The following is a 25,989-nucleotide window of genomic DNA, read 5'->3' on the forward strand; positions in this document are numbered from 1 at the left end:
GCCCGCGCGTAGCAGCGAAGACCCAACGCAACCAAAAATAAATAACTAAGAAGTAAAATACTATAAAATAAAATAAAAATTAAAAGAAAATCAGTTTTTGCTGAAGTATTCTATTTTTTGGAGATGTAAATGGTATTATGTTTTTAATTTGGGTTACACGCGGTCATTGTTAGTGCAGTTGACCCTTGAACAACATGGCTTTGAACTGTGTGGGTCCACTTACATGTGGATTTTTTTCAGTAAATACTATAGTACTATAGAGTCCGAGGTTGGTTGAATCCACAGATGGGTAACTGCAGATACGACTACCATTTATAAAGTTACATGTGGATTTTGACTGCGTGGAGAGTCGGTGCCCCTAAAGCTCACATTGTTCAAGGGTCACCTGTATATAGAATTAAGCTTAATTTTAGAATGTTGATCTTGTATTCTGTGACCTGGATGAACTCACTTATTAGTTTTAAGAGTGTTTTTGAGCAATTCCTTGGGATTTTCTACATAGCCATCCTTCTTGCATTATGCCAGCTGCAAGTGGGGACCATTATATTGCTTCCTGTCCAATGTGTATGCTTTTTGATCCTTTTTATTGCATTATTGCAGTGGCTAGAATCTCCAGTATTATGTTGAATAAGAGTGGTGAGAGTGGACATCCTTGCTTTGTTTGTGATCTTGGGAAGAAAGCATTCAGTCGTTCACCACTTAACATGATGAGAACTCTTGGTTTCGGTGGATGATCATTATTAAGTTGGGGCGGTTTCCCTCTCTTCCTAACTTGCTGAGAGTGTTTTGCAAATGATTTTTCTATGTCCATGATCACATGGTTCTTGTTCGTTAGCCTGCTGATACGAAGGAGTATATGGATAGGTTTTCCATTGTTGGACGAGCCTTGCATACCTGGGTTAGATCCTTCTTGGTCATGGTGTATAATTCTTTGAATACATAATTGATTTGGTTGGCAAATATTTGATTAAGAATTTATGTGTCCAAGTTCATGGAAGATATTGGTGTGTAGTTTTCTTTTTTGTGTGTTATCTCTGTGTGGTTTTGGTATCAGAGCATACTAGCCTCATAAAATGAGTAAGGATTGCCTCCTCTTGTATTTTATGGAGGAGTAAATGATAAATTAGTGTTAATTCTCTAAATGTTTGGTGAAAATCTCCAGTGAAATCATCTGGGCTTGTAGATACCTTTTTGGGAGCTTTTTAATTGCAAATTTGATATCTTTGACGGTTATAGGACTGTTTAGACTACCTATGCCATCTTCGTTGAGTTGTAGTATTTGTAATTTTGGAAGTATTGGTCCATTTCTTCTAAGTTATCAAATTTGTGAGGGCAAAGTGGGTTGTAGTATTCCCTATTATCGTTTTCTTCCTTTTTTAACAATTAAGTTATTTTTGGCTGCGTTCGGTCTTTGTTACTGGGTGCGGGCTTTCTCTAGTTGCTGCGAGCGGGGGTTAGTCTCTGTTGCGGTGCGTGGGCTTCTCCTTGCGGTGGCTTTTCTTGTTGCGGAGCACGGGCTCTAGGTGCCTGGGCTTCAGTAGTTGTGGCACGAGGGCTCAGTAGTTGTGTCTCGCGGGCTCTAGAGCGCAGGCTCAGTAGTTGTGGAGCACGGGCTTAGTTCCTCCGCGGCAAGTGGCATCTTCCCAGAGCAGGGCTCGTACCCGTGTCCCCTGCATTGGCAGGCGTATTCCTAATCAGTGCGCCACCAGGGAAGTCCCAAAACTGCTTCATTCTTGAAGGATTGTTTTGCCCGATATAGAATTCATGGTTCAGGGACTTCTCTGGCGGTCCTGTGGTTAAGATTCCGCGCTAACCCTGCAGGGGGCACGGGTCCGATCCCTGCTCTGGGTACTAAGATCCTGCATGCCGCGTGGTGCGGCCAAAAAAAATGAGGCAAAATAGAATTCATGGTTGAGAATTCTTATCTTTTAGTAGTTGAAAGTGTTTTATTTTTAGAAATGTTGTTAAAAGCTCAAACTACCTAGAAAAGAGCCCTGAGACAACAACTTATCCACTTTTATTGGAAAAGAACAGTAGCCAAGATATTTCCTCATTATGTCGCTGCATTCCTCCCAGTTTTGGTGAGTTTGAAATGATACTTTGACATATAGCATATTGAATCTAGAGTCATCAGTCTGTTTAGTGTAAGATAGTGGTATAGTGGTTTAGTGGTTTAGTGTAAGATAGCAGTTATAATAAATAGTACAGAAGGATCCTGTGTTCTCTTTACCCACTTTTCCCCAATGGTATTTACAACTGTAAAATGGTATCAACTTGCAGAATGATAGAAAATTATCACAACCAAGATAGTGACATCATATCATCCACAGATATTTTGGAGCTGTCCCCAGTTTCACTGGCGTTAATATGTGTGCGTATTTAGTTCTATACAGTTTTACCAAGTGTGCAGGTTACGTACCTTCTACCACAGGCAAGCCCTGAAACAGTCCCATCAGCAGCACGATCTCTCATATTGCTCTTTTATAACCACACCCGTCCCCTTCCTATTGACATTTGCCCCCTACTCCTACCCTCTGCCCTGTTGCATGATAACTATGAATCTCTTCTCCAGATCTATTATTCGTCCCTTCAGCGTTGTTATATACATGGAATCATGTGGTGTTTGAGGCTTCTTCCCTCAGTGTAATTCCCTGGAGATTCATTCACACTGTTGTATCAGTGGTTGCTTCTTTTTTATCGCTGACTAGTATTTCGTGGTGTGGATGTACCAGGGTTTATTTTTCTGTTCATCTGTTGAAAACCTCTGCGTTTCCTGTTTTTGACTGTTAGGCATAAAGGTGATATGAATATTCATTCATAGTTTCAAATTTTGCTTCAGTTCACTCTTTCACACAAGTTTTCACTTCTTTGGATGAATGCCCAAGACTGCAATTTCTGGGTCCTATGGTAACTGCACCCTTAGTTTTATAAGAAATTGTCAAACTGCTTTCCAGTGCAGCTGTACCATTTTCCCTTCCTGCCAGCAATGTATGAGTGATCTAGTTTCTCTGCATGCATATTTCTGTTCCTTCCATTGTTCTTTCTGCTTCTCAATGCTCCAGAATTCTATTATAGATTTTCTGCTAGAAGGTCTTCTTGTAGCTATTTTCTAAGTATAAGTCAGTTAGTGACAAATACTTTTGGTTTTCCTTTGTCTGTCAATATCTATTTTTGCTTCATTACGGGAGGATAGTTTCATCAGCTATAGGTATGAGGGTGGGAGTCATTTCTCACAGCATTTGAAAAACGTTTTCCTTCCAGAAATATTGGCGGAAGCAGTAAGCAGCCTGGAAGATAACACTCAGATGAAATACCCAGCTTTCTTGGAAGGTGAGAGTGGTAAGATACTTCATATTTCTTCATCCCTCCCAATTTTGGTGAGTTTGTAATGATACATATTACAAGTAGCACGATTTAATCTAGGTTTATGAACACCCTTAATATGGGCTAGTGGTAGCTTTTCCTGATTAAAAATGAAAAGGTTTACTTTAAGAAGATTTTAGCTGGGCATGCAGTTGTAAAAAATAATGCAGAGAGATCGTGTGTCTATTTTACCCGGTTTCCCCCAAAGATAACACCTTGCAAAAGTATAGTACAATATCACAACCAGGATATGGACGTTGAAAAAAATCCGCAGATTTCTATTGAGATGTTTTCAGTTCTCTTTGCATATGTGTGTGTTTATGTTTGTGTGTGTGTGTGTATGTGTATTCAGTTTTACATAATTTCATGACATCCTCCATCACAGTGAAGATTCAGAACATTTCCATCACCACAAGGATTCTCCCTTTTGCCCTTGAAACCCACACCCACCTTTGTCCTCTCATGCTCCTACCGCTACCGTGCCTGTCCCTGCCCTCAGCAACTACTAATCTGTTTTCCTTCGTTATAATTTTGTCATTTCAAGAGTTTTACATAGACTCACATAGTATGTAACCTTTTGGGATTGCCTTTTTTCACTCACCGTAATGCCCTGGAGACTCATCTAGGTTGCTGTGTATATCAGTCCTGTTTTATTTTTGAGTACTACTGCACGGTATGAGTGTACCCTGGCTTGTCTGTCTGTTCACCAGTTGAAGGATGGCTGGGTTGTTTCTCGTTTTCGGCTGTTTGGAGTAAAGCTACTATACTATGCATGCCCATGGATAGGTTTCTGTACGAACATCAGTTTTCATTTCTCTGGGCTGACACCCAAGAGCACAGTAGCTGGGTCCTATGGTAATAGTAAGTTGAGTTTTGTAGAATCCTGGCAGACTGTTTTCCAGTGCAGCTGTACCATTTTACATTCCCACCAGCAGTGTATGAATGATCTAGTTTCTTTGCATGTGTATTTCTGCTCTTTCTTTTTATTATTCTTATGATTAAAAAAGTTCTTTTGGCTGCACCACGCAGCATGTAGGGTGTTAGTTCCCTGACCAGGGATGAAATCCGTGCCCCTGCAGTGGAAGCGCTGAGTCTTAACCACTGGACCTCCAGGGAAGTCCCTGTGGATTTTGTTCTTTCTTCCTTCCTCATGCTCCAAGCTTCCTTCCTTCATTATATCCTTTTGGTCAGATGAGTTTCCTTTAGCCAGTTTTTAAGGGTAAGTCAGTCAGTAACAGTTTGTGTTTAGTTTTCCTTTGTCTGCGGATGTGTTTATTTTTCCTTCATTCCTGAAGGATAGTTTTGCCTGAAATAAAAATTACTGTTGAGATTTCTTGTCTTTCAGCACTTGAAAATGTTTTACTTACCAAAATGTTGTTCAAACAGAATCCGGCCCAGCAAAGGGTTGTGAGACAATGAATTATCCAACGGTAAAGGAAAATGACAGAGACGAAGGTACTGATTCAGAAAATTCCTTCCACACTGGTGGTTTAGGTGAGTTTGAAATGATCCCTATTATGATACACTCTAACCTAGATCCATCAGCATTCTTAATATTAATTCTTAGTGACTGCGTTTTCAACATTAAACTTTTCATTTTGAGATATTTCAGAATCACATGTAGTTGCAAGAAAAAATAGATCCTGTGTACCCTTTACCCAATACTTCCCAATAGTAGTATTCTGCAAAAAGATGGTAAAATATCACAACTAGGATTTTGACATTGATATGATCCACAGATCTATTCAGATGACCCCAGCTTTACTTGTATTCATTTGTGTGTGTGTCTGTGTGTGTGCATGTAGTTCTCCGCACTTTTATGACGTGTTTAGGTTCAGGTATTCACCACTACAGTCATGATACAGAACCGTTCTATCACTTCCAGGAACCCTCTTTTGGCTTTTTATAACCACACCCACCTGCTTCTTGGCATTCCTTCCCTGCCTTCATCTTTAAGCCATCCAAATACGAATATGTTCTTCCTCGTTATAATATTGTCATTGCAGGACAATGTTCTATTAATGGAGTCATATAGTAGTTAATATTTAAGGATTGCCTTTTTCTCACTCAGCATAATTCCCTGGAGATTCATCCAAGTTGCTGCACGTATCAGTAGTTCCTTCCTTTTTATTGCTGAGCACAACCATGATTTGTTTATCTGTTCACCTCGTGAAGGACATCTGGGTTGTTTCCAGTCTTTAGCTATTAGGAATAAAGTTGCTGTGAACATTCACGTGCAGGTTTTCGTCTGAACGCAGTTTTCATTTCCCTGTGATAAAGGCCCAAGAGCACAGTTGCTGGGTAGGATGATAATTGCCTGTTTAGTTTTATAAGAAACGGGCAAGCTATTTTCAGAATGAGTGGTTTTAGATTCCCACCAGCAACGTATAAGTGATTCATTTTCTCTGCGTCCTCACCAGCATTTGTTGTTTTCACTATTTTTAAAATTTTATCCCTTCTGGTAGGTGTATAGTGTAATAATATTTCATCGTGGGTTTAATATGCATTTGCCTTTGGATAGTGATATACAACATCTTTACACGTGCTAATTTTCCATCTGTATGTTTTTTCTCTGAAATATCTGTTCTGTCTTATAATTTGTTTTCTTTTTTTACTGTTGAGTTTTGGGAGTTGTTTAGATATTTGTGGATACTGGTCTTTTGTTGGATATGCGGTTTGCAAATATTTTCTTCCCTTCTGCACGTTTCCTTTTCATCTTGTCTGCAGGATTTTTTTTGTTCTGTTTTGTAGAGAGAGAGGTTTTAATTTTTGTGAGGTTTTCGCTGTGTTTTCCTTTTACGGATTTTACTTTAGCTATCGCGTCTATGAACTCTTCTTTTGGTTCTTGATCTCCAATTTTTTCTCCTTTGTTGTTTTCTAAAAGTTCTTTAGTTTACATTTCACATTTGCGTTAATTTTGTATAAGGTGTGAGATGTAGGTTGAGTTTCTTTTTTTTTTTTGCCTATGGCTATCCAGTTGCTGCGGTACCATCTTTGCTCCACTGAATTGCTTTTGTACCTTAATCAAAAACCAATTAGGCATATTTGTGTAGATGTATTTCTGGGATCTCTGTTGCGTTCCACGGATCTATGTTTCTATCCCCCTGCCGAACCTCAAGCTTGTGATTATTGTTGTTATACAGTAAGCCTTGCGATCAGGTAGAATTATTCCTGCTACTTTCCTTCTTCTTTTCAAAATCATTTTAGATATGGTAGGTCCTGTGCCTTTCCATCCTAATTTAATTTTAATCTTTTTATTTTTTAAATATGTATTTATTTTTTTGCACTGGGTTTGAGTTGCAGCAGCTGTGCTCCTTAGTTGCGGCACGGGGGCTTCTTAGTTGTGGAATGTGAACTCAAACGCTTCGTTGCGGTATGCATGTGGGATCTAGTTCCCTGACCTGGGAGTGAATCCGGGCACCCTGCAATCGGAGCACGGAGCGTTAACCACTGCGCCACCAGGGAAATGTCCCCCATCCTAATTTTAGAGTAAGCTTGTTTATGTTTCTCCCCAGAATTGCTGGGATGTTGATGGGAATTGTGTTAAAACTACAGATCAACTTGAGTAGAACTGACATCTTGCATATATTGAGTCTTCTCCTCCATGAGCCTTGTATGTCTGTCTGTATGTATTGAGGTCTTCTTTGATTTTTTAAATCACCATTTTGTTATTTTCAGGATATAGATCCTATACATCTTTTAAAAGTAAGTTTGTACTTGGCACTTCCCTTGTGCGCGGTGGTTAAGAATCCACCTGCCAGTGCAGGGGATGCGGGTTCGATCCCTGGTCCGGGATGGCCCCACATGCCACGGAGCAACTAAGCCCGTGTTTCTCAACTACTGAGCCCGTGCACATAGAGCCCGTGCTCCGCAACAAGAGAAGCCACAGCAATGAGAAGCCTGCGCACCGCAACGAAGAGTAGCGTCCGCTTGACGCAAGTAGAGAAAGCCCGCGCGTAGCAGCGAAGACCCAACGCAACCAAAAATAAATAACTAAGAAGTAAAATACTATAAAATAAAATAAAAATTAAAAGAAAATCAGTTTTTGCTGAAGTATTCTATTTTTTGGAGATGTAAATGGTATTATGTTTTTAATTTGGGTTACACGCGGTCATTGTTAGTGCAGTTGACCCTTGAACAACATGGCTTTGAACTGTGTGGGTCCACTTACATGTGGATTTTTTTCAGTAAATACTATAGTACTATAGAGTCCGAGGTTGGTTGAATCCACAGATGGGTAACTGCAGATACGACTACCATTTATAAAGTTACATGTGGATTTTGACTGCGTGGAGAGTCGGTGCCCCTAAAGCTCACATTGTTCAAGGGTCACCTGTATATAGAATTAAGCTTAATTTTAGAATGTTGATCTTGTATTCTGTGACCTGGATGAACTCACTTATTAGTTTTAAGAGTGTTTTTGAGCAATTCCTTGGGATTTTCTACATAGCCATCCTTCTTGCATTATGCCAGCTGCAAGTGGGGACCATTATATTGCTTCCTGTCCAATGTGTATGCTTTTTGATCCTTTTTATTGCATTATTGCAGTGGCTAGAATCTCCAGTATTATGTTGAATAAGAGTGGTGAGAGTGGACATCCTTGCTTTGTTTGTGATCTTGGGAAGAAAGCATTCAGTCGTTCACCACTTAACATGATGAGAACTCTTGGTTTCGGTGGATGATCATTATTAAGTTGGGGCGGTTTCCCTCTCTTCCTAACTTGCTGAGAGTGTTTTGCAAATGATTTTTCTATGTCCATGATCACATGGTTCTTGTTCGTTAGCCTGCTGATACGAAGGAGTATATGGATAGGTTTTCCATTGTTGGACGAGCCTTGCATACCTGGGTTAGATCCTTCTTGGTCGTGGTGTATAATTCTTTGAATACATAATTGATTTGGTTGGCAAATATTTGATTAAGAATTTATGTGTCCAAGTTCATGGAAGATATTGGTGTGTAGTTTTCTTTTTTGTGTGTTATCTCTGTGTGGTTTTGGTATCAGAGCATACTAGCCTCATAAAATGAGTAAGGATTGCCTCCTCTTGTATTTTATGGAGGAGTAAATGATAAATTAGTGTTAATTCTCTAAATGTTTGGTGAAAATCTCCAGTGAAATCATCTGGGCTTGTAGATACCTTTTTGGGAGCTTTTTAATTACAAATTTGATATCTTTGACTGTTATAGGACTCTTTAGACTACCTATGCCATCTTCGTTGAGTTGTAGTATTTGTAATTTGGGAAGTATTGGTCCATTTCTTCTAAGTTATCAAATTTGTGAGGGCAAAGTGGGTTGTAGTATTCCCTATTATCCTTTTTTTCCTTTTTTAAAAATTAATTAAGTTATTTTTGGCTGCGTTCGGTCTTTGTTACTGGGTGCGGGCTTTCTCTAGTTGCTGCGAGCGGGGGTTAGTCTCTGTTGCGGTGCGTGGGCTTCTCCTTGCGGTGGCTTTTCTTGTTGCGGAGCACGGGCTCTAGGTGCCTGGGCTTCAGTAGTTGTGGCACGAGGGCTCAGTAGTTGTTTCTCGCGGGCTCTAGTGCGCAGGCTCAGTAGTTGTGGCGTACGGGCTTAGTTCCTCCGCGGCATGTGGCATCTTCCCAGAGCAGGGCTCGTACCCGTGTCCCCTGCATTGGCAGGCGTATTCCTAATCAGTGCGCCACCAGGGAAGTCCCAAAACTGCTTCATTTTTGAAGGATTGTTTTGCCCGATATAGAATTCATGGTTCAGGGACTTCTCTGGCGGTCCTGTGGTTAAGATTCCGCGCTAACCCTGCAGGGGGCACGGGTCCGATCCCTGCTCTGGGTACTAAGATCCTGCATGCCGCGTGGTGCGGCCAAAAAAAATGAGGCAAAATAGAATTCATGGTTGAGAATTCTTATCTTTTAGTAGTTGAAAGTGTTTTATTTTTAGAAATGTTGTTAAAAGCTCAAACTACCTAGAAAAGAGCCCTGAGACAACAACTTATCCACTTTTATTGGAAAAGAACAGTAGCCAAGATATTTCCTCATTATGTCGCTGCATTCCTCCCAGTTTTGGTGAGTTTGAAATGATACTTTGACATATAGCATATTGAATCTAGAGTCATCAGTCTGTTTAGTGTAAGATAGTGGTATAGTGGTTTAGTGGTTTAGTGTAAGATAGCAGTTATAATAAATAGTACAGAAGGATCCTGTGTTCTCTTTACCCACTTTTCCCCAATGGTATTTACAACTGTAAAATGGTATCAACTTGCAGAATGATAGAAAATTATCACAACCAAGATAGTGACATCATACCATCCACAGATATTTTGGAGCTGTCCCCAGTTTCACTGGCGTTAATATGTGTGCGTATTTAGTTCTATACAGTTTTACCATGTGTGCAGGTTACGTACCTTCTACCACAGGCAAGCCCTGAAACAGTCCCATCAGCAGCACGATCTCTCATATTGCTCTTTTATAACCACACCCGTCCCCTTCCTATTGACATTTGCCCCCTACTCCTACCCTCTGCCCTGTTGCATGATAACTATGAATCTCTTCTCCAGATCTATTATTCGTCCCTTCAGCGTTGTTATATACATGGAATCATGTGGTGTTTGAGGCTTCTTCCCTCAGTGTAATTCCCTGGAGATTCATTCACACTGTTGTATCAGTGGTTGCTTCTTTTTTATTGCTGAGTAGTATTTCGTGGTGTGGATGTACCAGGGTTTATTTTTCTGTTCATCTGTTGAAAACCTCTGCGTTTCCTGTTTTTGACTGTTAGGCATAAAGGTGATATGAATATTCATTCATAGTTTCAAATTTTGCTTCAGTTCACTCTTTCACACAAGTTTTCACTTCTTTGGATGAATGCCCAAGACTGCAATTTCTGGGTCCTATGGTAACTGCACCCTTAGTTTTATAAGAAATTGTCAAACTGCTTTCCAGTGTAGCTGTACCATTTTCCCTTCCTGCCAGCAATGTATGAGTGATCTAGTTTCTCTGCATGCATATTTCTGTTCCTTCCATTGTTCTTTCTGCTTCTTAATGCTCCAGAATTCTATTATAGATTTTCTGCTAGAAGGTCTTCTTGTAGCTATTTTCTAAGTATAAGTCAGTTAGTGACAAATACCTTTGGTTTTCCTTTGTCTGTCAATATCTATTTTTGCTTCATTACGGGAGGATAGTTTCATCAGCTATAGGTATGAGGGTGGGAGTCATTTCTCACAGCATTTGAAAAACGTTTTCCTTCCAGAAATATTGGCGGAAGCAGTAAGCAGCCTGGAAGATAACACTCAGATGAAATACCCAGCTTTCTTGGAAGGTGAGAGTGGTAAGATACTTCATATTTCTTCATCCCTCCCAATTTTGGTGAGTTTGTAATGATACATATTACAAGTAGCACGATTTAATCTAGGTTTATGAACACCCTTAATATGGGCTAGTGGTAGCTTTTCCTGATTAAAAATGAAAAGGTTTACTTTAAGAAGATTTTAGCTGGGCATGCAGTTGTAAAAAATAATGCAGAGAGATCGTGTGTCTACTTTACCCGGTTTCCCCCAAAGATAACACCTTGCAAAAGTATAGTACAATATCACAACCAGGATATGGACGTTGAAAAAAATCCGCAGATTTCTATTGAGATGTTTTCAGTTCTCTTTGCATATGTGTGTGTTTATGTTTGTGTGTGTGTGTGTATGTGTATTCAGTTTTACATAATTTCATGACATCCTCCATCACAGTGAAGATTCAGAACATTTCCATCACCACAAGGATTCTCCCTTTTGCCCTTGAAACCCACACCCACCTTTGTCCTCTCATGCTCCTACCGCTACCGTGCCTGTCCCTGCCCTCAGCAACTACTAATCTGTTTTCCTTCGTTATAATTTTGTCATTTCAAGAGTTTTACATAGACTCACATAGTATGTAACCTTTTGGGATTGCCTTTTTTCACTCACCGTAATGCCCTGGAGACTCATCTAGGTTGCTGTGTATATCAGTCCTGTTTTATTTTTGAGTACTACTGCACGGTATGAGTGTACCCTGGCTTGTCTGTCTGTTCACCAGTTGAAGGATGGCTGGGTTGTTTCTCGTTTTCGGCTGTTTGGAGTAAAGCTACTATACTATGCATGCCCATGGATAGGTTTCTGTACGAACATCAGTTTTCATTTCTCTGGGCTGACACCCAAGAGCACAGTAGCTGGGTCCTATGGTAATAGTAAGTTGAGTTTTGTAGAATCCTGGCAGACTGTTTTCCAGTGCAGCTGTACCATTTTACATTCCCACCAGCAGTGTATGAATGATCTAGTTTCTTTGCATGTGTATTTCTGCTCTTTCTTTTTATTATTCTTATGATTAAAAAAGTTCTTTTGGCTGCACCACGCAGCATGTAGGGTGTTAGTTCCCTGACCAGGGATGAAATCCGTGCCCCTGCAGTGGAAGCGCTGAGTCTTAACCACTGGACCTCCAGGGAAGTCCCTGTGGATTTTGTTCTTTCTTCCTTCCTCATGCTCCAAGCTTCCTTCCTTCATTATATCCTTTTGGTCAGATGAGTTTCCTTTAGCCAGTTTTTAAGGGTAAGTCAGTCAGTAACAGTTTGTGTTTAGTTTTCCTTTGTCTGCGGATGTGTTTATTTTTCCTTCATTCCTGAAGGATAGTTTTGCCTGAAATAAAAATTACTGTTGAGATTTCTTGTCTTTCAGCACTTGAAAATGTTTTACTTACCAAAATGTTGTTCAAACAGAATCCGGCCCAGCAAAGGGTTGTGAGACAATGAATTATCCAACGGTAAAGGAAAATGACAGAGACGAAGGTACTGATTCAGAAAATTCCTTCCACACTGGTGGTTTAGGTGAGTTTGAAATGATCCCTATTATGATACACTCTAACCTAGATCCATCAGCATTCTTAATATTAATTCTTAGTGACTGCGTTTTCAACATTAAACTTTTCATTTTGAGATATTTCAGAATCACATGTAGTTGCAAGAAAAAATAGATCCTGTGTACCCTTTACCCAATACTTCCCAATAGTAGTATTCTGCAAAAAGATGGTAAAATATCACAACTAGGATTTTGACATTGATATGATCCACAGATCTATTCAGATGACCCCAGCTTTACTTGTATTCATTTGTGTGTGTGTCTGTGTGTGTGCATGTAGTTCTCCGCACTTTTATGACGTGTTTAGGTTCAGGTATTCACCACTACAGTCATGATACAGAACCGTTCTATCACTTCCAGGAACCCTCTTTTGGCTTTTTATAACCACACCCACCTGCTTCTTGGCATTCCTTCCCTGCCTTCATCTTTAAGCCATCCAAATACGAATATGTTCTTCCTCGTTATAATATTGTCATTGCAGGACAATGTTCTATTAATGGAGTCATATAGTAGTTAATATTTAAGGATTGCCTTTTTCTCACTCAGCATAATTCCCTGGAGATTCATCCAAGTTGCTGCACGTATCAGTAGTTCCTTCCTTTTTATTGCTGAGCACAACCATGATTTGTTTATCTGTTCACCTCGTGAAGGACATCTGGGTTGTTTCCAGTCTTTAGCTATTAGGAATAAAGTTGCTGTGAACATTCACGTGCAGGTTTTCGTCTGAACGCAGTTTTCATTTCCCTGTGATAAAGGCCCAAGAGCACAGTTGCTGGGTAGGATGATAATTGCCTGTTTAGTTTTATAAGAAACGGGCAAGCTATTTTCAGAATGAGTGGTTTTAGATTCCCACCAGCAACGTATAAGTGATTCATTTTCTCTGCGTCCTCACCAGCATTTGTTGTTTTCACTATTTTTAAAATTTTATCCCTTCTGGTAGGTGTATAGTGTAATAATATTTCATTGTGGGTTTAATATGCATTTGCCTTTGGATAGTGATATACAACATCTTTACACGTGCTAATTTTCCATCTGTATGTTTTTTCTCTGAAATATCTGTTCTGTCTTATAATTTGTTTTCTTTTTTTACTGTTGAGTTTTGGGAGTTGTTTAGATATTTGTGGATACTGGTCTTTTGTTGGATATGCGGTTTGCAAATATTTTCTTCCCTTCTGCACGTTTCCTTTTCATCTTGTCTGCAGGATTTTTTTTGTTCTGTTTTGTAGAGAGAGAGGTTTTAATTTTTGTGAGGTTTTCGCTGTGTTTTCCTTTTACGGATTTTACTTTAGCTATCGCGTCTATGAACTCTTCTTTTGGTTCTTGATCTCCAATTTTTTCTCCTTTGTTGTTTTCTAAAAGTTTTTTAGTTTACATTTCACATTTGCGTTAATTTTGTATAAGGTGTGAGATGTAGGTTGAGTTTCTTTTTTTTTTTTGCCTATGGCTATCCAGTTGCTGCGGTACCATCTTTGCTCCACTGAATTGCTTTTGTACCTTAATCAAAAACCAATTAGGCATATTTGTGTAGATGTATTTCTGGGATCTCTGTTGCGTTCCACGGATCTATGTTTCTATCCCCCTGCCGAACCTCAAGCTTGTGATTATTGTTGTTATACAGTAAGCCTTGCGATCAGGTAGAATTATTCCTGCTACTTTCCTTCTTCTTTTCAAAATCATTTTAGATATGGTAGGTCCTGTGCCTTTCCATCCTAATTTAATTTTAATCTTTTTATTTTTTAAATATGTATTTATTTTTTTGCACTGGGTTTGAGTTGCAGCAGCTGTGCTCCTTAGTTGCGGCACGGGGGCTTCTTAGTTGTGGAATGTGAACTCAAACGCTTCGTTGCGGTATGCATGTGGGATCTAGTTCCCTGACCTGGGAGTGAATCCGGGCACCCTGCAATCGGAGCACGGAGCGTTAACCACTGCGCCACCAGGGAAATGTCCCCCATCCTAATTTTAGAGTAAGCTTGTTTATGTTTCTCCCCAGAATTGCTGGGATGTTGATGGGAATTGTGTTAAAACTACAGATCAACTTGAGTAGAACTGACATCTTGCATATATTGAGTCTTCTCCTCCATGAGCCTTGTATGTCTGTCTGTATGTATTGAGGTCTTCTTTGATTTTTTAAATCACCATTTTGTTATTTTCAGGATATAGATCCTATACATCTTTTAAAAGTAAGTTTGTACTTGGCACTTCCCTTGTGCGCGGTGGTTAAGAATCCACCTGCCAGTGCAGGGGATGCGGGTTCGATCCCTGGTCCGGGATGGCCCCACATGCCACGGAGCAACTAAGCCCGTGTTTCTCAACTACTGAGCCCGTGCACATAGAGCCCGTGCTCCGCAACAAGAGAAGCCACAGCAATGAGAAGCCTGCGCACCGCAACGAAGAGTAGCGTCCGCTTGACGCAAGTAGAGAAAGCCCGCGCGTAGCAGCGAAGACCCAACGCAACCAAAAATAAATAACTAAGAAGTAAAATACTATAAAATAAAATAAAAATTAAAAGAAAATCAGTTTTTGCTGAAGTATTCTATTTTTTGGAGATGTAAATGGTATTATGTTTTTAATTTGGGTTACACGTGGTCATTGTTAGTGCAGTTGACCCTTGAACAACATGGCTTTGAACTGTGTGGGTCCACTTACATGTGGATTTTTTTCAGTAAATACTATAGTACTATAGAGTCCGAGGTTGGTTGAATCCACAGATGGGTAACTGCAGATACGACTACCATTTATAAAGTTACATGTGGATTTTGACTGCGTGGAGAGTCGGTGCCCCTAAAGCTCACATTGTTCAAGGGTCACCTGTATATAGAATTAAGCTTAATTTTAGAATGTTGATCTTGTATTCTGTGACCTGGATGAACTCACTTATTAGTTTTAAGAGTGTTTTTGAGCAATTCCTTGGGATTTTCTACATAGCCATCCTTCTTGCATTATGCCAGCTGCAAGTGGGGACCATTATATTGCTTCCTGTCCAATGTGTATGCTTTTTGATCCTTTTTATTGCATTATTGCAGTGGCTAGAATCTCCAGTATTATGTTGAATAAGAGTGGTGAGAGTGGACATCCTTGCTTTGTTTGTGATCTTGGGAAGAAAGCATTCAGTCGTTCACCACTTAACATGATGAGAACTCTTGGTTTCGGTGGATGATCATTATTAAGTTGGGGCGGTTTCCCTCTCTTCCTAACTTGCTGAGAGTGTTTTGCAAATGATTTTTCTATGTCCATGATCACATGGTTCTTGTTCGTTAGCCTGCTGATACGAAGGAGTATATGGATAGGTTTTCCATTGTTGGACGAGCCTTGCATACCTGGGTTAGATCCTTCTTGGTCGTGGTGTATAATTCTTTGAATACATAATTGATTTGGTTGGCAAATATTTGATTAAGAATTTATGTGTCCAAGTTCATGGAAGATATTGGTGTGTAGTTTTCTTTTTTGTGTGTTATCTCTGTGTGGTTTTGGTATCAGAGCATACTAGCCTCATAAAATGAGTAAGGATTGCCTCCTCTTGTATTTTATGGAGGAGTAAATGATAAATTAGTGTTAATTCTCTAAATGTTTGGTGAAAATCTCCAGTGAAATCATCTGGGCTTGTAGATACCTTTTTGGGAGCTTTTTAATTACAAATTTGATATCTTTGACTGTTATAGGACTCTTTAGACTACCTATGCCATCTTCGTTGAGTTGTAGTATTTGTAATTTGGGAAGTATTGGTCCATTTCTTCTAAGTTATCAAATTTGTGAGGGCAAAGTGGGTTGTAGTATTCCCTATTATCCTTTTTTTCCTTTTTTAAAAATTAATTAAGTTATTTTTGGCTGCGTTCGGTCTTTGTTACTGGGTGCGGGCTTTCTCTAGTTGCTGCGAGCGGGGGTTAGTCTCTGTTGCGGTGCGTGGGCTTCTCCTTGCGGTGGCTTTTCTTGTTGCGGAGCACGGGCTCTAGGTGCCTGGGCTTCAGTAGTTGTGGCACGAGGGCTCAGTAGTTGTTTCTCGCGGGCTCTAGTGCGCAGGCTCAGTAGTTGTGGCGTACGGGCTTAGTTCCTCCGCGGCATGTGGCATCTTCCCAGAGCAGGGCTCGTACCCGTGTCCCCTGCATTGGCAGGCGTATTCCTAATCAGTGCGCCACCAGGGAAGTCCCAAAACTGCTTCATTTTTGAAGGATTGTTTTGCCCGATATAGAATTCATGGTTCAGGGACTTCTCTGGCGGTCCTGTGGTTAAGATTCCGCGCTAACCCTGCAGGGGGCACGGGTCCGATCCCTGCTCTGGGTACTAAGATCCTGCATGCCGCGTGGTGCGGCCAAAAAAAATGAGGCAAAATAGAATTCATGGTTGAGAATTCTTATCTTTTAGTAGTTGAAAGTGTTTTATTTTTAGAAATGTTGTTAAAAGCTCAAACTACCTAGAAAAGAGCCCTGAGACAACAACTTATCCACTTTTATTGGAAAAGAACAGTAGCCAAGATATTTCCTCATTATGTCGCTGCATTCCTCCCAGTTTTGGTGAGTTTGAAATGATACTTTGACATATAGCATATTGAATCTAGAGTCATCAGTCTGTTTAGTGTAAGATAGTGGTATAGTGGTTTAGTGGTTTAGTGTAAGATAGCAGTTATAATAAATAGTACAGAAGGATCCTGTGTTCTCTTTACCCACTTTTCCCCAATGGTATTTACAACTGTAAAATGGTATCAACTTGCAGAATGATAGAAAATTATCACAACCAAGATAGTGACATCATATCATCCACAGATATTTTGGAGCTGTCCCCAGTTTCACTGGCGTTAATATGTGTGCGTATTTAGTTCTATACAGTTTTACCAAGTGTGCAGGTTACGTACCTTCTACCACAGGCAAGCCCTGAAACAGTCCCATCAGCAGCACGATCTCTCATATTGCTCTTTTATAACCACACCCGTCCCCTTCCTATTGACATTTGCCCCCTACTCCTACCCTCTGCCCTGTTGCATGATAACTATGAATCTCTTCTCCAGATCTATTATTCGTCCCTTCAGCGTTGTTATATACATGGAATCATGTGGTGTTTGAGGCTTCTTCCCTCAGTGTAATTCCCTGGAGATTCATTCACACTGTTGTATCAGTGGTTGCTTCTTTTTTATTGCTGAGTAGTATTTCGTGGTGTGGATGTACCAGGGTTTATTTTTCTGTTCATCTGTTGAAAACCTCTGCGTTTCCTGTTTTTGACTGTTAGGCGTAAAGGTGATATGAATATTCATTCATAGTTTCAAATTTTGCTTCAGTTCACTCTTTCACACAAGTTTTCACTTCTTTGGATGAATGCCCAAGACTGCAATTTCTGGGTCCTATGGTAACTGCACCCTTAGTTTTATAAGAAATTGTCAAACTGCTTTCCAGTGTAGCTGTACCATTTTCCCTTCCTGCCAGCAATGTATGAGTGATCTAGTTTCTCTGCATGCATATTTCTGTTCCTTCCATTGTTCTTTCTGCTTCTTAATGCTCCAGAATTCTATTATAGATTTTCTGCTAGAAGGTCTTCTTGTAGCTATTTTCTAAGTATAAGTCAGTTAGTGACAAATACCTTTGGTTTTCCTTTGTCTGTCAATATCTATTTTTGCTTCATTACGGGAGGATAGTTTCATCAGCTATAGGTATGAGGGTGGGAGTCATTTCTCACAGCATTTGAAAAACGTTTTCCTTCCAGAAATATTGGCGGAAGCAGTAAGCAGCCTGGAAGATAACACTCAGATGAAATACCCAGCTTTCTTGGAAGGTGAGAGTGGTAAGATACTTCATATTTCTTCATCCCTCCCAATTTTGGTGAGTTTGTAATGATACATATTACAAGTAGCACGATTTAATCTAGGTTTATGAACACCCTTAATATGGGCTAGTGGTAGCTTTTCCTGGTAAAAAATGAAAAGGTTTACTTTAAGAAGATTTTAGCTGGGCATGCAGTTGTAAAAAATAATGCAGAGAGATCGTGTGTCTACTTTACCCGGTTTCCCCCAAAGATAACACCTTGCAAAAGTATAGTACAATATCACAACCAGGATATGGACGTTGAAAAAAATCCGCAGATTTCTATTGAGATGTTTTCAGTTCTCTTTGCATATGTGTGTGTTTATGTTTGTGTGTGTGTGTGTATGTGTATTCAGTTTTACATAATTTCATGACATCCTCCATCACAGTGAAGATTCAGAACATTTCCATCACCACAAGGATTCTCCCTTTTGCCCTTGAAACCCACACCCACCTTTGTCCTCTCATGCTCCTACCGCTACCATGCCTGTCCCTGCCCTCAGCAACTACTAATCTGTTTTCCTTCGTTATAATTTTGTCATTTCAAGAGTTTTACATAGACTCACATAGTATGTAACCTTTTGGGATTGCCTTTTTTCACTCACCGTAATGCCCTGGAGACTCCTCTAGGTTGCTGTGTATATCAGTCCTGTTTTATTTTTGAGTACTACTGCACGGTATGAGTGTACCCTGGCTTGTCTGTCTGTTCACCAGTTGAAGGATGGCTGGGTTGTTTCTCGTTTTCGGCTGTTTGGAGTAAAGCTACTATACTATGCATGCCCATGGATAGGTTTCTGTACGAACATCAGTTTTCATTTCTCTGGGCTGACACCCAAGAGCACAGTAGCTGGGTCCTATGGTAATAGTAAGTTGAGTTTTGTAGAATCCTGGCAGACTGTTTTCCAGTGCAGCTGTACCATTTTACATTCCCACCAGCAGTGTATGAATGATCTAGTTTCTTTGCATGTGTATTTCTGCTCTTTCTTTTTATTATTCTTATGATTAAAAAAGTTCTTTTGGCTGCACCACGCAGCATGTAGGGTGTTAGTTCCCTGACCAGGGATGAAATCCGTGCCCCTGCAGTGGAAGCGCTGAGTCTTAACCACTGGACCTCCAGGGAAGTCCCTGTGGATTTTGTTCTTTCTTCCTTCCTCATGCTCCAAGCTTCCTTCCTTCATTATATCCTTTTGGTCAGATGAGTTTCCTTTAGCCAGTTTTTAAGGGTAAGTCAGTCAGTAACAGTTTGTGTTTAGTTTTCCTTTGTCTGCGGATGTGTTTATTTTTCCTTCATTCCTGAAGGATAGTTTTGCCTGAAATAAAAATTACTGTTGAGATTTCTTGTCTTTCAGCACTTGAAAATGTTTTACTTACCAAAATGTTGTTCAAACAGAATCCGGCCCAGCAAAGGGTTGTGAGACAATGAATTATCCAACGGTAAAGGAAAATGACAGAGACGAAGGTACTGATTCAGAAAATTCCTTCCACACTGGTGGTTTAGGTGAGTTTGAAATGATCCCTATTATGATACACTCTAACCTAGATCCATCAGCATTCTTAATATTAATTCTTAGTGACTGCGTTTTCAACATTAAACTTTTCATTTTGAGATATTTCAGAATCACATGTAGTTGCAAGAAAAAATAGATCCTGTGTACCCTTTACCCAATACTTCCCAATAGTAGTATTCTGCAAAAAGATGGTAAAATATCACAACTAGGATTTTGACATTGATATGATCCACAGATCTATTCAGATGACCCCAGCTTTACTTGTATTCATTTGTGTGTGTGTCTGTGTGTGTGCATGTAGTTCTCCGCACTTTTATGACGTGTTTAGGTTCAGGTATTCACCACTACAGTCATGATACAGAACCGTTCTATCACTTCCAGGAACCCTCTTTTGGCTTTTTATAACCACACCCACCTGCTTCTTGGCATTCCTTCCCTGCCTTCATCTTTAAGCCATCCAAATACGAAAGTGTGTTTATGTGTATTCAGTTTTATATAATTTCGTGACATCGTACATCACAGTGAAGATTCAGAACAGAGAAGTCCCAATACAAGTTTGTTTACAAGAACTGGCGGTGGGATTGGGCTGTGGACTGTGGTTTGCTTATCACATCCTAGAGGAGACCCTTTTCGTTTAAATAATTTTAATACCGAAAGTAGAAGAAAGTTGAAAAATTGTGCTCTTTGTGTTAAATGGCCACTGTGGTTTGGTGTTGTTAGAAGTATCATTTGGCGAAAACTTTCTGGAGGGTAAGTAGTTTAAAAATCCATAGTAGTATTTATTGTAGTTGATTCAGTAATCCCACTTCTATCCAAAGGTATAATAAAAAAGATTTGTATTAAAATTGTGGTACAAAAATTGTTTTTTATAGACATGAAGAATTGGAAACAGCCAGATAAGCAACCATAGGGAATTAGTTAAATGACTCCTGGTATACCACAGCATGTGAGGCAGTAAGCATGATGGTTAAAAGCATTGGCTACTGAGTCAGACTGCCTGTGTTTAAATGTTGGTTCTGTGTTTTACTAACCTTGTGACGTTCAGTCACTTGTCTCACCTAAATATTAGTTTCTTCATCTGTGATGTGGCAAATATATAGTACCTACTTTATGGAATTGTGAGGATCAAATGGGATAATTCATTTAAAGCTCTTAACACAATGCCCAGAACGTAAGTGCAACATAAATGTCACCTGTCAGGAAAATCATGATTATAGGGATGCAGATTTGGAAAAAGAAAATGGAGAAATGTGCAAAATATAATGATAACTGAAAAAGCAGGATTCAAACTATATACAAGGTTTGGTTTCAATTTTGTGTTTTAAAAAAAGATATAGAAGATAGAATAGAAAACATTAGAAAAAGATTAATGGTTCAAGGCATTTGGCATATAAACAGATAGACTTAGCTTTTAAAACTGGCTGTATAACTACCAGTGTGATCTTGTTCAAATAACTTACCTTCTCTGGGCCTCAGTTTCCTCATCTGATAAGTGAGAATAAGTTGTTAGGATAATGAAACTGAGCTTATAGATTTAAAATATTTAGCACAGTGCTTGACATATAGTAGATACTCTATAAATGCTAAATATTGAAAATTTTTAAAAATTATATACACCTATATTTTCTAAATTGTGTTCAGGGAACATATACTCACTCAGTAATAGAGCTCTGAATGTACATATATATATATATATATATATATATATATATATAAAATATTTATTTATTTATTTGGTTGTGCCGAGTCTTAGTTGAGGTAGGCAGGCTCCTTAGTTGCTGCTCGCGGGCTCCTTAGTTGCGGCAAGCGGGCTACTTAGTTGTGGCATGTGAACTCTTAGTTGTGGCATGCATGTGGGATATAATTCCCTGACCAGGGATCGAACCCAGGCCCCCTGCACTGCGACACCAGGGAAGTCCCCCCTGAGTGTACTTTTAGAATGTAAAAGGGAGCAATGAGATCTCAGAGCAACATGGTTACATATGCACTTCTGGCCTCAGAATTAAATTTATTCAAGACAATGAACTGATTAGTTCAAGTACAGCAAATTCAAGACTAGCAAAGGTGAAAAAATGCTAACAGTTGTGCAGATGGCATCAAAGAGACTCATTTAAGGAAAAGAAGAGATAAGTATAGAAAAAAATTCACCCAAGTAGAAATTTGTGAATTAGAAATCAATTAGTTTAATTTTCTTGGGCACTTTCATGGTAGCCTTGCATGAAAAAACAAGGATTTTAATTTTTCCCTGTATTTTTAAAGGATATCTTGGTGATCCAAGAAGAAATGTCAGGATGCTTGATATTCATTTGATGACTGCACAGAAGGAGGCCACACCTAAGCACGCAGCCCGCTACTTGGTTCGTATTTTGTTCTCCAAGGAAATCATGATTTCCAGCTCTGTAGCTGTCAATTCCCAAGGCCGCCAACCCCTGGATCCAAACAAAATGGCTGCAATAAGAGGTATGTAGGGACTTCCCTGGTGGTCCAGTGGTTAAGACTCTGCACTTCCACTGCAAGGGATTCCCAGTTGGGGACCTAAGATCCCATATGCCGCATGGAGTGGCCAAAAGAAAAAAAAAAAGTATATAAAATCATTATGGAATCTTTTCATTTGGTTATCTGATGAGTGTCATTGGTAGTTGAAGAAATAATGATGGGGTTTTCCCTGGTGGCGTAGTGGTTGAGAATCCGCCTGCCAATGCAGGGGACATGGGTTTGATCCCCGGTCCGGGAAGATCCCACATGCCGCAACTACTGAAGCCCGTGCACCTAGAGCCTGTGCTCCACAATGAGGGAAGCCACCACAGTGAGAAGCCTGCACACTGCAATGAAGAACAGCCCCCGGTCACCGCAACTGGAGAAAGCCCATGCACAGCAACGAAGACCTAACACAGCCAAAAATAAATAAATAAATAAATTAATTAATTTTTTAAAAAAGAAATAATGATGAAGTCTGTTTGAATCTTAGAACCGTTCATTTTTTCACCTAAACCAGACTTTACAATTTAGTAGTATGTAATGGGTAACAACTTCTATAGAACAAAACTTGTCCATAGACTGATGAAATAAGATAAACTTTATTGGTTATAGTTGCTTATGGTTAGTACTAGGTCAGTTCTTCAGTGCTGAGACTTGGTACTAAAAAATAAAGAAAAAGCCAAAAAAAGTGGGAAAATAAAGCACATTTCACTGCTAGTAACTGGCAACACAGAAATAGCATCTCATAATTAATCCATTCTAGCCTCTGCCTTCTTGTCTTCCAGAAATGTGTATGGAGGTCCTAAAAGTCATAGGCACTAAGGATACAACAATGAATAAGTAGTTCTGCCCGCAAGGAATTCACAGTCTAGAAACGGACACATTGAGGAAAACAGATAAATTCCAATCCAGTGTGGTAATGTGGAAGCTCAGAGAGCAGAGCACCTACTTTGAGGGCATTAGGGAAGGCTTACTAAGGACAAGATATTTGAGCTAGATTTGGAAGGATTCCTTAGCTACGTAAAGAAAATAGGAAGAGTATTCTAGGCAGAGGAAATAGCTTGTGGGGAAGATAGACATGTTTTGTGCACAAATAACTGGACCATGGTGTAATAATGTTTGCAATAACACTATTTTCTCCTCACAGGTTTCCTTCTATTTTTAGATCTAATTTATCCATAGGGTTATTAAAGGGCATTAGCACCTGAAATAGTTGACTTTTTATTATACATTTTTTTCTAAATCACCAAAACCTCATTATGGGCTTCCTAGGTCAGTGTTTTAGGGAACTGCACATTAGAAGAAATGAGATATTCAGCTAAGCATCCTCTTTGAGTAGAATTTCTAAACTCTTAGAAACAGAGAAAAGGATGACAATTAAAAATAGAAAATTTCAGTATTTTAAATAAAAAAATTTTTGTCAGTATCTTTGTTAATTTTTTCCCTAATTTTTACGAATACTTTCCGCTATTTGCAGAACATCTGGCAGCAATTTTTCCCAACCATGATTTACGTGAATGTGGAAAAGACTGGCAAGCCTGTATTTCCGATATCAATTCTCTGATCTGCCATTTATGTTCCAAAAGAACACCCGTAAGTTATTTTTCATTTAAATATGGTCACTGCTGTATAAGTGCATACTGTATACAACTCCAGAACTGATGGCATGATGTACAGGATCTTCAGTCCATGTGCTCAAAAGCTTGTGTATTTAATTTAGGGGTAGGGTGTGTTCTCTCAAAAGCATACTGCCTATTTATTTCACTCTTTGACATTTTGTGCCCCCAAAAAATATCCTAAAGATAAAATAAATCAAATATAGTGTCATAATTAGTATATTTGAAGCCAAGGGCTATACTAGAAAAAATTTCAACTACAAAGATATTTGGCAAATCTTCTTCAGGATCTCACTGAGTAACACATAAAAGAGCAGACTGTGGTGCTACTTAGCTGTTGTAATAGTAGTTAAGGATGGCACAGGAGAAAAGGAAGGTACTTCATTATTCGTTCACTTTCAGTGATGGCAGAAACTGGTGAAAATAATGCATGTCATGAGGTTAAGTTTTCACAGATATTTTATAATCTGTATAGTTACATGGTATGTGGGAATCTGACTTCTCTCTCACCCATCCTATCTTCAGAGTGCATTAGAGTTTTGGTTTTTTTTAAACACAAATGGGTCAGTAGGGAAGAGAGTCACGTCTATTGCCTTCTCCTGATGAAGCATTTAACATAATGACAATTCCTAATTTCCACCCACCTCTCTAAAGCCCCCATTTTATTCTCACCATATCTAGTCACTCCTGTGTCTCTAGAGTAAGTTTCTGGAAACTATTTGCCAAGAATATTTGTAGCTGAGCTGATGTTTTCCTGGTGAACGGCTTGATTTCAGTGATAGCTCAAGCACCATCTGTATGAAACCAAATTTGCTTAGTTTTCACATTCCCTTTTATATCCTACAAAAATTGCACCTTAAACATTTGAATGTAAAATCATGATACTGCTGGGAAATGGTAATTTGCATATTGCTTAGGCATCAGAAGAGAAGTGGCATCTGCCAAGTGCCTGCTGTGTCCTTGATTAGGAGAGGGATATGTCCTCACTACTCAAAGTTGGTCCGCGGACCAGCGGCAGCAGCACTGGAAAGCTCGTGAGAAATGCAGAGACTTGAGTTCCACACCAGACTCACTGAGGCAGAATTTGCATTTTAGCCAGACCCCGCAGGTGATTTTTGTGCACATTGAAGTTTGAGAAGCCCCAACCTAGGGCAGTGGTTGTCAACTCTAGGTATATATTAGAAATGTGTGAGACACTTTTTTTAAAAAGTTTTTAATGCTTGAGCTCTCCCACTCCCTCTACCAGATTCTGGTTGAATTTGCCGTGAGTGGGGCCCCAGCACAGCTTTAAAAAAACACAAGATCCCTAGGGTAATTCAAATGTTCAAATGTGCAGCCAGATTTGAGGACCACTGGGGAAAGAGAAAACAAAAACACTAAAAAAAAAAACACTCCAAAAGTTGTCATCTTTGAGAAACTCATGCATTCATTTATTTATGACATGGTTATTAAGCACTTATTTTGTCCCAACAATTATTCAGTTCGTTAGACAGCTACTAAGTCCCCCAAGAAGCAGTGAGTCATGGCAGCTGGAGGAAGAATCCACCTACACATCTTTTATCACACCAAACAGTATTCGTGGGCTTCAGCCCACCGTATTAGAAATAGTTGCTTCCCCACCAACCTGGGGGGCCGTGGTAGATGATGGAGCATGTCCCTATTTTCCCACTATGGGACTTTGTTTATAGATACAATTTTGTGTTTCAGCAGAAAACTGTTAACAATATAGAGCCTACCAACCCGGATACAGATTCGAATGATAAAAGGGATGGTGATGACAGTGAAAGTAGTTCCCTGTTATCTCAGCAAGCAGCTGGCTCAGAAACAAGAGAAAATGGGAATTCTCAGCAGAACAGCAGTCCTGAAGGAATTAAAGAACCTTCCACTGGTAATTCAACAGTATCTTATGAAACACTGGGTGAGTTTTAAAATAAGTTCTCTTAATGATAAATGTTGAATCTGGATGATGGATTTGTGGGGCTTATACTATTCTCTCTACTTCTATGTACATTTGAAATTTTTCAAAAGAAATCTAAACAACTTAATCTTTTATATTAATGAATTAATGAAATATAGATACCTAGTTCTGAGACTGATGGTTTTTTAACTATAAACTAAATCTATTATTTTTCCAAAGCCGACTCCTTTGACTCTCAGGTTAGTAACCTTTCTCCGCAGGTAGAAGAGAAGGAGCTACAGCTGGATGGGCCAGAAGCAATTCAGGGGTCTTGTTCTCTGTGTGCCAGGCACATTGCAGATACTTCATAAAGAGTTGTGCATGAACTAATGAATCCCATTCCTCAGAATATTGTGCCCTCACTGCTAGCTATCTGCTGCAGGCATATCCTGGTTCATTAGTGTCAAGTGACAGTGGGTTCCGTAGGTGACTGTGCCATCT

At 39.5% G+C, this 25,989-nt stretch overlaps 1 protein-coding gene across 1 annotated transcript in view; it reads left to right on the top strand.

Moving 5' to 3' along the window:
* Nucleotides 1-24,882, top strand: part of BEND2 (BEN domain containing 2) — a 42,239-nt gene extending 17,357 nt beyond the window's left edge. Inside the window, exons 5-13 of the mRNA XM_060292079.1 lie at nt 3,262-3,330; nt 4,750-4,857; nt 10,577-10,654; nt 12,065-12,172; nt 17,892-17,969; nt 19,380-19,487; nt 21,757-21,957; nt 23,453-23,568; nt 24,838-24,882. Of these exons, the coding sequence (XP_060148062.1) occupies nt 3,262-3,330; nt 4,750-4,857; nt 10,577-10,654; nt 12,065-12,172; nt 17,892-17,969; nt 19,380-19,487; nt 21,757-21,957; nt 23,453-23,568; nt 24,838-24,882 (911 nt within the window). The remainder of the gene's footprint in view (nt 1-3,261; nt 3,331-4,749; nt 4,858-10,576; nt 10,655-12,064; nt 12,173-17,891; nt 17,970-19,379; nt 19,488-21,756; nt 21,958-23,452; nt 23,569-24,837) is intronic.
* Nucleotides 24,883-25,989: the final 1,107 nt, after the last annotated feature.

The sequence above is a fragment of the Globicephala melas genome, chromosome X (genome assembly GCF_963455315.2).
Source record: "Globicephala melas chromosome X, mGloMel1.2, whole genome shotgun sequence".
Taxonomy (NCBI): Eukaryota; Metazoa; Chordata; class Mammalia; order Artiodactyla; family Delphinidae; genus Globicephala; species Globicephala melas.